The sequence below is a fragment of the Lucilia sericata genome, unplaced genomic scaffold (genome assembly GCF_015586225.1).
Source record: "Lucilia sericata isolate MDLA Ls3-8-SP2 unplaced genomic scaffold, ASM1558622v1 Contig004836F_arrow, whole genome shotgun sequence".
In the NCBI taxonomy this organism is placed as follows: domain Eukaryota; kingdom Metazoa; phylum Arthropoda; class Insecta; order Diptera; family Calliphoridae; genus Lucilia; species Lucilia sericata.
This window is the reverse complement of record NW_023997365.1, coordinates 8,581-22,950: the sequence shown is the minus strand read 5'-3', so window position 1 is coordinate 22,950 and position 14,370 is coordinate 8,581. Positions and strand designations below refer to the sequence as shown.

Here is a 14,370-nt window from a genome sequence, read left to right as displayed (position 1 = left end):
TATAGAATAGTCCACAGACTAGTCTATAGAATAGTCCACAGACTAGTCTATAGAATAGTCCACAGACTAGTCTATAGAATAGTCCACAGACTAGTCTATAGAATAGTCCACAGACTAGTCTATAGAATAGTTCACAGACTAGTCTATAGAATAGTCCACAGACTAGTCTATAGAATAGTCCACAGACTAGTCTATAGAATAGTCCACAGACTAGTCTATAGAATAGTCCACAGACTAGTCTATAGAATAGTCCACAGACTAGTCTATAGAATAGTCCACAGACTAGTCTATAGAATAGTACGGACTAGTCTATAGAATAGTCTACAGACTAGTCTATAGAATAGTCCACAGACTAGTCTATAGAATAGTCCACAGACTAGTCTATAGAATAGTCCACAGACTAGTCTATAGAATAGTCCACAGACTAGTCTATAGAATAGTCCACAGACTAGTCTATAGAATAGTCCACAGACTAGTCTATAGAATAGTCCACAGACTAGTCTATAGAATAGTCCAGACTAGTCTATAGAATAGTCCACAGACTAGTCTATAGAATAGTCCACAGACTAGTCTATAGAATAGTCCACAGACTAGTCTATAGAATAGTCCACAGACTAGTCTATAGAATAGTCCACAGACTAGTCTATAGAATAGTCCACAGACTAGTCTATAGAATAGTCCACAGACTAGTCTATAGAATAGTCCACAGACTAGTCTATAGAATAGTCCAGACTAGTCTATAGAATAGTCCACAGACTAGTCTATAGAATAGTCCACAGACTAGTCTATAGAATAGTCCACAGACTAGTCTATAGAATAGTCCACAGACTAGTCTATAGAATAGTCCACAGACTAGTCTATAGAATAGTCCACAGACTAGTCTATAGAATAGTCCACAGACTAGTCTATAGAATAGTCCACAGACTAGTCTATAGATAGTCCACAGACTAGTTATAGAATAGTCACAGACTAGTCTATAGAATATCCACAGACTAGTCTATAGAATAGTCCACAGACTAGTCTATAGAATAGTCCACAGACTAGTCTATAGAATAGTCCATAGACTGTCTATAGAATAGTCCACAGACTAGTCTATAGAATAGTCCCAGACTGTCTATAGAATAGTCCACAGACTAGTCTATAGAATAGTCCACAGACTGTCTATAGAATAGTCCACAGACTAGTCTATAGAATAGTCCACAGACTAAGTCTATAGAATAGTCCACAGACTAGTCTATACGAATAAGTCCACAGACCTAGGTCTATAGAATAGTCCACAAGACTCGTTCTATAGAATAGTCCACAGGAACAGGACTTAGTCTAATTGAATTCGTCCACAGACTAGTCTATAGAATTAGTCCACAGCTATGTCTTATAGAATAGTCCATTCAGACTAGTCTATAGAATTAGTCCACCAGGGACTAGTCTATAGAATAGTCCACAGCACTAGTCTATAGGAATAGTCCCAACGACTAGTTCTATAGAATAGTCCACAGCATAGGTCTATAGAATAGTCCACCCGGACTAGGTACTATAGAATAGTCCACAGACTAGTCATAGAATAGTCCACCGACTTAGTCTATAGAATAGTCCACCAGACTCGTCTATAGAATTTCGTCCACAGGACTTAGGTCTTATAGAATAGTCCTACAGACTAGTCTATACGAATAGTCCACAGACTAGTTCTATAGAATAGTCCACCGATAGTCTATAGAATAGTTGCACAGACTAGTCTAATGAATAGTCCACAGCCTTATCTATAGAATAGTCCACAGACTAGTCATGCTAGAATTAGTTCCGCACAGGCCTAGTCTATAGAATAGTCCACCAGACTAGTCTATAGAATAGTCCACAGGACTAGTCTATAGAATAGGTCCACCAGACTAGTCTATAGAATTATTCCACAGACTTGTCTATAGAATAACTAATGGTCCACAGACTAGTCTATAGAATAGTCCACAGACTGTCTATAGAATAGTCCACAGACTAGTCTATAGAATAGTCCACAGACTTGTCTATAGAATAGTCCACAGACTAGTCTATAGAATAGTCCACAGACTGTCTATAGAATAGTCCACAGACTAGTCTATAGAATAGTCCACAGACTTTTCTATAGAATAGTCCACAGACTAGTCTATAGAATAGTCCACAGACTAGTCTATAGAATAGTCCACAGATAGTCTATAGAATAGTCCACAGACTAGTCTATAGAATAGTCCACAGACTTGTCTATAGAATAGTCCACAGACTAGTCTATAGAATAGTCCACAGACTTTTCTATAGAATAGTCCACAGACTAGCTATAGAATAGTCCACAGACTAGTCTATAGAATAGTCCACAGACTAGTCTATAGAATAGTCCACAGATTAGTCTATAGAATAGTCCATAGACTAGTCAATAGAATAGTCCATAGACTAGTCAATAGAATAGCCCACAGACTAATAGAATAGTAGATAGACTAGTCTATAGGATAGGCCGTAGACTAGTCTATAGGATAGGCCGTAGACTAGTCTATAGAATAGTCCATAGACTAGTTTATAGCATAGTCCATAGACTAGTCTATAGAATAGTCCATAGACTAGTCTATAAAATAGACCATAGACTAGTCTACGGAATAGTCCACAGTCTATAGAACAGTCCATAAATTAGTCTATAGAGCATTCTATAGACTATAGTCTATAGAGCATTCCTTAGACTATAGTCTATAGAGCATTCCTTAGACTATAGTCTATAGAACATTACTATAATAGTAGTGGCCAAATAAAGAACTAAATTTTTTAAGCTACTAGCTTAACAATATATTACTCAATATATTTCGACTGCGTAGCCCAATATAGAAAAAAATCTCTTTTTTAACTTAAAAAATCCTTAAAAATCTCACAAAATGCTACTTTTTTTAACTGTTATACTTCTTTCATCAACATTTTCTCCACTAGACAATTTATTTTGTAAGAATAGAAAAAAAATTTCTGCTAAAAAACACTTTTTATAGCTGTTATAGAGCAACAAAAACTCTATTTATACGTCAATTAAGTTTCAAACCTCATACTTCCGCATCCGCCTAAACGATTTACACTCAATGGTAAAATGTGTTAAGTTTACTTTTTTTATACATATATATTTTAACTACTAGACATCACAAAATAAAGGACTATATCTCAGACCATCAGACACCATCAGCCAGAGTGTTGAAAGCATAATACAGGGGTAAACACAACAATACGATAAAATTCCAGTGCTCTGCTCTTTTGATGGGCAACAATTTGGTATAAAGGGAGAAGGAAGAAAATGAGAAATACGAATGAAAAATTTAACCTGAATGGAGAGATAAACACCAAAACAATTTAACATGGCGCGCAATTTTTCACTTTGAAACGTCCTTATAAAGTTCTGTGCTTATTGTGCCAAAAGTCCTGCCTGCAGTTTATTCAATTTTATGGAGTTTTTGTTGTTTATAAAGCCAATGTGTTTTTTACAGTTACTATTAATGTTACAGTTACTTTATTTGTTTGTGTGCAAAAATTGTTGGTTGGTACGAGTATTTATTTTTAACAGCTTCCTGTTAAATCTTTATAGACCACTTTGCTGCTCCCCCTCCCATCACCCTGTTTTTTTTTGGACACCCTTGCTCCCTGTTAGTCATTTATTTTTCGCCTGTGTTTACACAATATCAAAATTCAATTCACACCAAGATCACGTTTTAATTTGAAATTTTACTGCACTTGTTTATTTTTTATCGTGATTTTTTCAGCGATTTCTTTTTTAATTTTAGCTGTTTTTTGTTTTTCTACCCCTAAAGTTGGCGCAGTTTTTGCTTGTCAGTATTTAAAGTTTTTTTTGTTTCTTTTGAACTTTATTTAATGTATTTTTTAGTGAAATTTGTACTCGTTTTCATTTTTGATTTTTTTTTTTTTAGCGATTTTTAATGTAATTCTATACTAGTCTACGCGTTGTTATATGTGTTTTTTGTATAGTATATGTTGTCCTGTTTTTTATGTGCTCAATATGCAGCATATTTTAAGGGGTTTTATTTTTAAATAAACACGTTTTACAGATAAATTTTATATTTGTATAAAAGTACAAATTAATTGAAATGAAAATTACAATTACACATTTTTATTAAACTGCATAAATAATTAAAAAATTAAGTTAAAATTATCTATTTTAAGGAAGCTTAAAGTTTATTTTGCATCCTTGTATAGATTATTTTAAAAATTGTTCTTTAAATGTTAGATATAAATCGAGAATGGTTACCTAAAGTAAGTTTACATGAAGGAATTACCTTCATGTAAACTACTTTTCAGTAGTTTTAACTATATAGAAAGGAAAAACTAAAGATCTTTGTGAATACGGTTTCACTTTTGATAGTAGAATGTAGTATTTTGATCATCAAACTCTCACGGAAAGATACTACTTCACTATTGCTGATCTAATACTGATCTACTAAATTTATAAGATTTGAAGAGCTTACTTACTCAGACTAATCTCAAGGCAGCTAGAAAATTTTTTCGAAAATCGTTGGTACTACAAAATGGGTCTACAGACAACTGTATATACTCACACTAGAGTTAGAAGTTATCAGAATATAACAACAATTAAAACCTTGATATGTGATGTTAAGAAATTTTGAAACCCTTTGCAAAATTACATGACTTCATGTCCAAATGTTATTGTCCCTATCCTTAACGACTTTTTTCTTTTAAATCCCTTACTATTTCTATAATCCCACTCTCTACTTGTAAGGAATGTCGAAATGCTTTACGTGAACTCCTGTCCTGAGGCCTTATTTCACGGTGGACGTTTTCATCCACTGGGTGAGTATAAAAGTAACGACTCACCATCGCCCCTTTGTGTAGCTTACACGCAGGTTGCAATTTACATGTATGGATGACGGTCCATTATACGCTCACTTCGTTCAAGTACTCAAGCTATCTAATCTCTTGCCATAGTAGTTCCGTTAAGGAAGAGCAGGTGTCATGAGCAAGCTCAATCTAATCCCGACAAAGGAAAAACCTTATATGTCGATCTATCACACTACTGAGATGGCTCTGTTGATTCGGCAACAACAGGACGAATTGGTAACCCGAAACACGGATCATTTTAATTGACGAGCCCTATTTCACTAGCCACAAAAACCCCACTGTGATATGTTGAGCATGTTTTAGAGTAAACTCTGACACACTCAACCATGAAGGAAAAAAAATCGCCGATAAATTAAAAAAAAGGGCAGTGACGACCTTGCAACACTATTATTTAGCAACATCATAAGCCACAAATCACTCCATCCGTCAAATCCATCAATTATCCATCTGCTCTATCGGATCAGAGTACACATCAGAAAGCACCAGGAAAACTCCACCTCGTATACCCAATCTTTGCATTATCAGCTCAAATACAACATTTTATTAATCCACAGTCATGCTCTGTAGTTTGTACCGCTCCTAGCATCTAGGAACGATAACAGAAATTTATCATATATCAACCAACTGACCAGCCAGTCCTGTGGGTAACTGGGCACCCGTAGTACCAGATTATGTGGTGCTCTGGTTAGACCTCTTTTCGATTCATGCAAGGAATAGGCCAGGCAGTGAATTGTAAACACCAGTTTATAGTTCCGGCAGACTAGAGGTATTGGTAACACAAAAAGTTTCCATCTCTCATCTGAAGAAGACCTTCTGTCGGTTGGAGAAGATTAATTTCAAGCAACTCCCTTACGGTGCCACAATGCAGACCGGTTATATAAAATAGTTTTGTCCAGATACGCCTTCACTGCATGTATCCCCCTTTCAAGTCAAGTCTGGTGATCAATTGAGAAAAAGGAGAACAAATAGCGTGGTCAGAGCAAGATATAACATGTATGTGTTGAGGATGATCGCGTTAAATATTAAGCTATGATAGATAAGTACTAAAGATCTTTGGAATCCGTACCCATCACATCGTAGGCAGCAGCTTCAGTTAGTGAAAGCTACAATGAAACCGCTCTCAGACAGAGGTCCTACATTAAGCATGATCAATATAACCTTTTATGAAGTGATGAAATGCCACCTCTTAACGGCTCAGGCAAATGATAGAGAAGGGGTCATAAGGCCAGAATGGTATCCCAACGACCAAAATTAGCTCAGCTCGTTATGGAACATTTGTCCTTTATAAGGAGATCACACTACTTCGTTCTGACTCTGGTACAAAACTAATACCCGAGTGTAAATTCCAATAAGACTTCGTGCCTGCATTTATTTACTTAAAATTACCACTGGAGAACAGAAGAAGCGTGAAGCTCCAAAACGTCAACATCCACATAGATGATTGGTCGATCATCCAGGCTAAACAAAGCGACGGCAGCACATGCTTTAGTATTGGTTTCATACAATCACGCTCCGTCGGGCTTGATAAAGAGGGGTACGGACGGCTTTAGAGACATAATGTACGTAAAGCTCCAGAACCCCAACATCTACATACATAGATGATTGGTGGATCACCCAAGCTGAACAAGGCGACAGTTCGTTATCATACAATCGAGCTCCGTGCTCGATAAAGCGGGTTTAGGGACGTAAAGGTAGTCTTGAAGCGGTGAAGTGGACAATGGCGCTCAAAGTTTTGCAATATGAATCACTAGAAATGTATTACATACAATCTTCGAATGTTCCTTGTGGAGTATTCGAGTTAGGAACCTAAGGGAAAAGCTGGTATTGGAGCTGGAGAACTGAAGAAGCTTGAAGCTCCAAAACGCCAACATTCACATATATGATGGGTGGATCATACAGGCTGAACAAGGGGACGGTAGCACATGCTTCAGTCTCGTTATCATACAATCACGATCCGTCGGGCTTGATAAAGAGGGGTAGGGACGGGTTTAGGGACGTAAAGGACGTGAAGCTCCAGAACCCCAACAAGAAGGTGGTATTGGTGCAGTGAAACTGACAATGGCGCTTAATCAAATTGTTCTGAAGCACTAGAAATATGCTACAGAGAATCTTCGATTGTTTCTAGCTAAAGAACATTGGCCTGGTACCTGAACCTGGGTAATAAAGTCAGAAGTGGCCTGAATATAAAATATTATTTAACCAAGAGTTAATGGTAAGCTACGATCACGATCATATACTTTTGAAATCGGTTCACATTCTAAAAATTGGTTCGTGTTAATATTTTCATATACCCAAGGTGACCAAATTTGGGTGATCTCAAACCCGCCCCAATAGGTCTGAGGTAAAATTTCAAAATTTAAGTATGACAATATATTTTCTGTAAGCATCTAATATTTTATCTAAATCGGGTCAACCGTTTAGAAGATTTTGATGCATTTTCCCACTGTACATCTTTCAACTAACATTTAAACTTTCCGAACACTTCCATTCTAGTCTACAAATACATCCTTATACAGCTATTTAGTAAATCCTTTTTGGTCATATCAATAATGATAGTTTTGCCTAAACAAATATTAACTAAACGATAATTATTTATTTACTTCTCTGTGTAGTGTGTTAAAACAGATAATATTTCCAAAAACAGAGATTAAACTAATGACATCATATTCAAATCAACTGATCATAACTATTAAACAAGAGAGTGTAAAAGAGAGAGAGCAAGCAAAGATAGATTAACGATAATTAGACTTAAAAGAAAAAAGAATCTATAAACACACACACAAACACATACAAACAAATATTCAAAGTCACTGATAACAATTGAACTGATTTCTAGTGAAATGAATACGAATAAATCTGAACAAAAAAATATAATAATATTGTTTATAAATAAACAAGAACTTATCAGTTTAAAAAGAATATTTTCATAGAAAATTATATTTCAAATGTAAAACTAAAAGTAGCGGGGAAAAAATAATACAAAATTTAGTTTGAAATATAAAGTCCCGGCGTTAACAACGTTTCTCAGCATAATGGGAACTATAAAAATAATTGCAATATTTTCAGTGATATTTTTACAAGTGTTAAATATACAAAATGTTAAAGCTGCCAATATGGTGTGTTATTTGGATACCAGTCGTGTAAAAGAAGGTAAATTTGATATATAGTAAAACAAATATTTACAACATTGTTTAATGAAATTTTCTTTTGTTTCTTTAACAGTTCAACAAACCATTTTCGACATTGATCCGGCTATGCAATTTTGTAATTATTTGATTTATGGCTATGCGGGCATTAATTCTGATACCTTCCAGCTGAAAACCTTAGATCGTGGCTTGAATTTTGATTTATATCATGCCGTTACCGCTCTCAAACGTAAACATTCTCATTTAAAAGTTTTACTCTCTGTGGGTGGTGATCGTGATTTGGAATCGGATGAAGAAGAACCTAATAAGTATTTAATGCTCTTAGAGAATATTGCTCATCGTAATGCTTTTATAAATAGTGCCCAAAGTTTTGTGAATACCTATGGTTTTGATGGTCTCGATTTGGCTTGGCAATTTCCTAAAAATCCCCCTAAAGAAGTTCATTCGGGTATTCGTAAGGCATGGAATAAGTTCAAGGGCCTGGTTTAAGGGCCGTAAAATTGTCGATGAAAAGGCTGAGGAGCATCGTGAACAATTTGTTAGTTTCGTTAGAGAGTTGAGACAGAGTATGAGTTCGTTGCATGCCTTGCTGACAATGACGGTGTTGCCACATGTTAGTGCGGAACGTAAGTAGAATTGTATTATTATCGTTAAATTTTGATGGGGTTCGACAAAGACACTTCTAATTTGACCGTACGTTAGTTGGTTGTAGGGTAGGTTGGCAGTACATAGGTCATGGGTTCGATGATCGCCAGTGTGAAAACTAGTGTAGTTGGGGCCTGATGGACTTAAAAAACTAACTAACTAACTAAACTAACTAACTAACTAACTAACTAACTAACTAACGACTAACGAACGAACTAACGAACGACGAACGAACGAACGTAACGAACTAACGAAACGAACGAACGAACGAAAACGAACAACGAACGAACGAACGAAAGAACGAACGAACGAACGAACGAAGAACTAACGAACGAACAAACGAACGAACGAAACTAACGAAAACGAACGAACGAAAGAACGAACGAACGAACGAACGAACGAACGAACGAACGAACGAACGAACGAACGAACGAACGAACGAACGAACGAACGAAAAAACGAACGAAACGAACGAAACGAACGAAGAACGAACGAACGAACGAAAACGAAAGAACGAACGAACGAACGAACAAGAACGAACAACGAACAAACGAACGAACGAACGAACGAACGAACGAAAGAACGAACGAACGAAAGAACGAACGAACGAAAACGAACGAGACGAACGAACGAACGAACGAACGAACGAACGAACGAAACGAACGAACGAAAACGAACGAACGACGAAGAACGAACGAAACGAACGAACGAACGAAACGAACGAACGAACGAACGAACGACGAACGAACACGAACGAACGAACGAACGAACAACGAACGAACGAACGAACGAACGAACGAACGAACTAACGAACGAACGAACGAACGAACGAACGAACGAACGAACGAACGACTAACGAACGAACGAACGAACGAACGAACGAACGAACGAAACGAACGAAAGAACGTAACTAACGAACGAATAACGAACTAACTAACTAACTAATAACTAAAAACTAACAAATAACTAACAACGAACGAACGAACGAACTAACTAACGAACTAACTAACTAACTAACCACTAACTAACTAACTAACAACTAACTAAAACTAAAACTAAACGAACGAACTAACTACTAACTAACTAACTAACTAACTAACTAACGAAAACTAACTACTAACTAACGAACTAACTAACTAACTAACTAACTAACGAACTAACTAACTAACTAACTAACTAACGACTAACTAACTAAACTAACTAAACTAACTAACTAAAACTAACTAACAACTAACAAAACTAACTAACTAACTAAACTAACTAACTAACTAACTAACTAACTAACTAACTAACTAACTAACTAACTAACTAACTAACTAACTAACTAACTAACTAACTAACTAACTAACTAAACTAACACTAATAACTAACTAACTAACTAACTAACTAACTAACTAACTAGCTAACTAACTAACTAACTAACTAACTAACTAACTAACTAACTAACTAACTAACTAACTGTCAAAGTTGAGTGAACAGTTTTAGGATTAAAAGAAGATTTTGGGGTAATCGGTTGTTGTGTATATGAATACTCGATTGATGGATGGACACTCAATATTGGGTGGACATTAGATTTTAGGGAGGACACTCGATTTGGAGTAGCTTCGTCTAATGAATTGATTACTTTTCGATATAAATAATATTTTTTTAATAATTTTTACTCTCTGCTACTTCCACTTACAGTCTTCTATGATATACCCCCAAATTGTACCACAAATGGACTTTGTCACCCTAGCCACCTTTGACTACGTCACACCGCTAAGAGATCCCAAGGTTGCCGATTATACAGCCTCGATTTATGAACTTTTCGAACGTGATCCGGAACTTAATATTGATCATCAAGTACAATATTGGTTAAATCATACAAGTGAAACCACTAAACTAGTTATGGGCATACCAGCCTATGGACGTTCTTGGGTAATGACTAAAGAATCTGGTATAACCGGTTATCCACCATTGCCGGCCGGAGGAGCAGCACCAGCTGGTAATTTGACAAAAACTCAAGGTTTACTGAGCTGGCCAGAGGTGTGTGTGAAATTGCACAACAATAAAGAGTTGAAAGGTGAAGAGGCTACCTTGCATAAGGTGGGTGATCCTACTAAGCGTTTTGGTACCTATTGCTACCGTGATGCTGATGAGAATGGTGATTATGGCTTGTGGGTATCGTATGAGGAACCAGCTACTGCTGCTAATAAAGCAAATTATGCCCGCGTCAGAAGTTTGGGTGGTGTAGCTCTATTCGATTTGACCACCGATGATGTCTTGGGTACTTGTGGTGATGGCAAGTATCCCATTTTGAGAAGCATTAAATATAAGTTATAAGCTTTATGTCATATTCATTTGAAATTTTTCTTTAATAATAAAAAAAAACTTAAATTCCTTTCTTAAAATTATACTTACATACCTGCTGAGTTTATTTTGAAAAATATATTAATCTTGAAAAATTTAAATATTTAAAGTGATTTACGAAAATAAAGAAATCCTACCTATAAACGTTTGTCGTCAGAAACAAAACATCATGTTCTTAAGACCATGATCAACAACGCCACATTGACGCGTGTAATTAGTCTTCATCAACAATTAAAATACAAAAAAAACCAAAGACACTCAGGAAAACAAAAAAACTCCAAGATACAAAATAAAAATACACGACACTTGCATATTAATCCATTAAATAAAAAAAAGAAAAGATCAGCTCTTGATTTTTATCGATTTAATTGTAATGAATGAATCTTAAGAAAATTTCAAAAAAGGCGTAAAATATTAAACCAATCAACCTTGCTCATATACACAGCTCTAATGTATATCAATCACTAGTCAGTCATTCATTCATTCCGTCAGTCAGTTCAGTTGACTGACTGATTTACAAGTGCGTGTATTTGTATATGAGTGTAATCAATCTGTTTGACTGCAGAAGGAAGGAAATCAAGTAATTTTGATTTTATTTTTAGATTTTGTTGTTCTTTATTTAATTGCACTTAAAAAAAACACAAACAAACAATATTCGTATGTGTAGAATAGTTGTCGACTTTTAATTGAGACAAATTTGTCAAATGTTCTAAATAGACGACAGACGTACCGTACTTTGGTCCGTCTGTCCGCTTGTATTCGTAATTATTCACTGTAATTATTTGTGCTTGTACTGGTATGAAAAAAGTAATTCAAAACTTGTGTTCACAATCAGTTTGAAAAGTTTCAGTTTTAATGGATTTCAGTTTTTTTTTGTTTTTTCTTTGAAATAAAATATTAATGAATCAATTAATTAATTTTATACTAGAAAAAAAAAAACAGAAAAAAACTCAAAATGAATAATTTAGTAGTTAATAAACAAATTTGTATTTAAATTTACAAATTAAAAGCAATTAAATCTTTAAAAAATTAGCACTAGCTCCTTATTTTCTGATACAATTTTGAATTAGACATGAACTGGAACTGAACTAGAAATGGACGAGAACTGGAACTGAACTAGAACGGAAATAGAACTGCACTAGAACTCAAGCTGAACGGAACTAAAACTGCACTAGAACTGAACTAGAACTGAACTAGAACTGAACTAGAACTGAACTAGAACTGAACTAGAACTGAACTAGAACTGAACTAGAACTGAACTAGAACTGAACTAGAACTGAACTAGAACTGAACTAGAACTGAACTAGAACTGAACTAGAACTGAACTAGAACTGAACTAGAACTGAACTAGAACTGAACTAGAACTGAACTAGAACTGAACTAGAACTGAAATAGAACTGAACTGAACTAGAACTGAACTGAACTGAACTGAACTAGAACTGAACTAGAACTGAACTAGAACTGAACTAGAACTGAACTAGAACTGAACTAGAACTGAACTAGAACTGAACTAGAACTGAACTAGAACTGAACTAGAACTGAACTAGAACTGAACTAGAACTGAACTAGAACTGAACTAGAACTGAACTAGAACTGAACTAGAACTGAACTAGAACTGAACTAGAACTGAACTAGAACTGAACTAGAACTGACTAGAACTGAACTAGAACTGAACTAGAACTGAACTAGAACTGAACTAGAACTGAACTAGAACTGAACTAGAACTGAACTAGAACTGAACTAGAACTGAACTAGAACTGACTAGAACTGAACTAGAACTGAACTAGAACTGAACTAGAACTGAACTAGAACTGAACTAGAACTGAACTAGAACTGAACTAGAACTGAACTAGAACTGAACTAGAACTGAACTAGAACTGAACTAGAACTGAACTAGAACTGAACTAGAACTGAACTAGAACTGACTGAACTAGAACTGAACTAGAACTGAACTAGAACTGAAACTACTGAACTAGAACTGAACTAGAACTGAACTAGAACTGAACCAAACTGAACTAGAACTGAACTAGAACTGAACTAGAACTGAACTAGAACTGAACTAGAACTGAACTAGAACTGAACGCGAACTGAACTAGAACTGAACTAGAACTGAACTAGAACTGAACTAGAACTGAACTAGAACTGAACTAGAACTGAACTAGAATGAACGGAACTGAACTGACCTGAACTAGAACTGACTAGAACTGAACGAGAACTGAACTAGAACTGAACTAAACTTAACTAGAACTGCACTAGAACTGAACTAGAACTGAACTAGAACTGAACGAGAACTAGAACTGAACTAGAACTGAACTAGAACTGAACGAGAACTGAACTAGAACTGAACTAGAACTGAACTAGAACTGAACTAGAACATGAACTAGAACTGAACTAGAACTGAACTAGAACTGAACTAGAACTGAACGAGAACTGAACTAGAACTGAATTAGAACTAGAACTGAACGAGAACTGAACGAGAACTGAACTAGAACTGAACTAGAACTGAACTAGAACTGAACTAGAACTGAACTAGAACTGAACTAGAACTGAACGAGAACTGAACTAGAACTGAACTAGAACTGAACGAGAACTGAACTAGAACTGAACTAGAACTGAACTAGAACTGAACGAGAACTGAACGAGAACTGAACTAGAACTGAACTAGAACTGAACTAGAACTGAACTAGAACTGAACTAGAACTGAACTAGAACTGAACGAGAACTGAACTAGAACTGAACTAGAACTGAACGAGAACTGAACTAGAACTGAACTAGAACTGAACTAGAACTGAACTAGAACTGAACTAGAACTGAACTAGAACTGAACTAGAACTGAACTAGAACTGAACTAGAACTGAACTAGAACTGAACTAGAACTGAACTAGAACTGAACTAGAACTAAACTAGAACTAAACTAGAACTGAACTAGAACTGAACTAGAAATGAACTAGAACTGAACTAGAACTGAAATAGAACTGAACTAGAACTGAACCAGAACTGAACTAGAACTGAACTAGAACTGAACTAGGACTGAACTAGAACTGAACTAGAACTGAACTAGAACTGAACTAGAACTGAACTAGAACTGAACTACAACTGAGCTAGAACTGAACTAGAACTGAACTAGAACTGAACTAGAACTGAACTGAACTAGAACTGAACTAGAACTGAACTAGAACTGAGCTAGAACTGAACTAGAACTGAACTAGAACTGAACTAGAACTGAACTAGAACTGAACTAGAACTGAACTAGAACTGAACTAGAACTGAACTAGAACTGAACTTGAACTGAACTAGAACTTAACTAGAACTTAACTAGAAATGAACTAGAACTGAACTAGAACTGAACTAGAACTGAACTAGAACT

At 35.6% G+C, this 14,370-nt stretch overlaps 1 protein-coding gene across 1 annotated transcript; it reads left to right on the top strand.

The window, feature by feature from the left end:
• Positions 1 to 7,760: 7,760 nt before the first annotated feature.
• Positions 7,761 to 11,053, top strand: LOC119615305 (chitinase-like protein Idgf5). Its single transcript, XM_037971371.1, is given in 5 exon segments — positions 7,761 to 8,013; positions 8,086 to 8,489; positions 8,491 to 8,635; positions 10,338 to 10,351; positions 10,353 to 11,053. Coding segments are annotated over 5 exon segments (1,305 nt in total). The 5' UTR covers positions 7,761 to 7,895; the 3' UTR covers positions 10,977 to 11,053.
• The last annotated feature ends 3,317 nt before the right edge of the window (positions 11,054 to 14,370 follow it).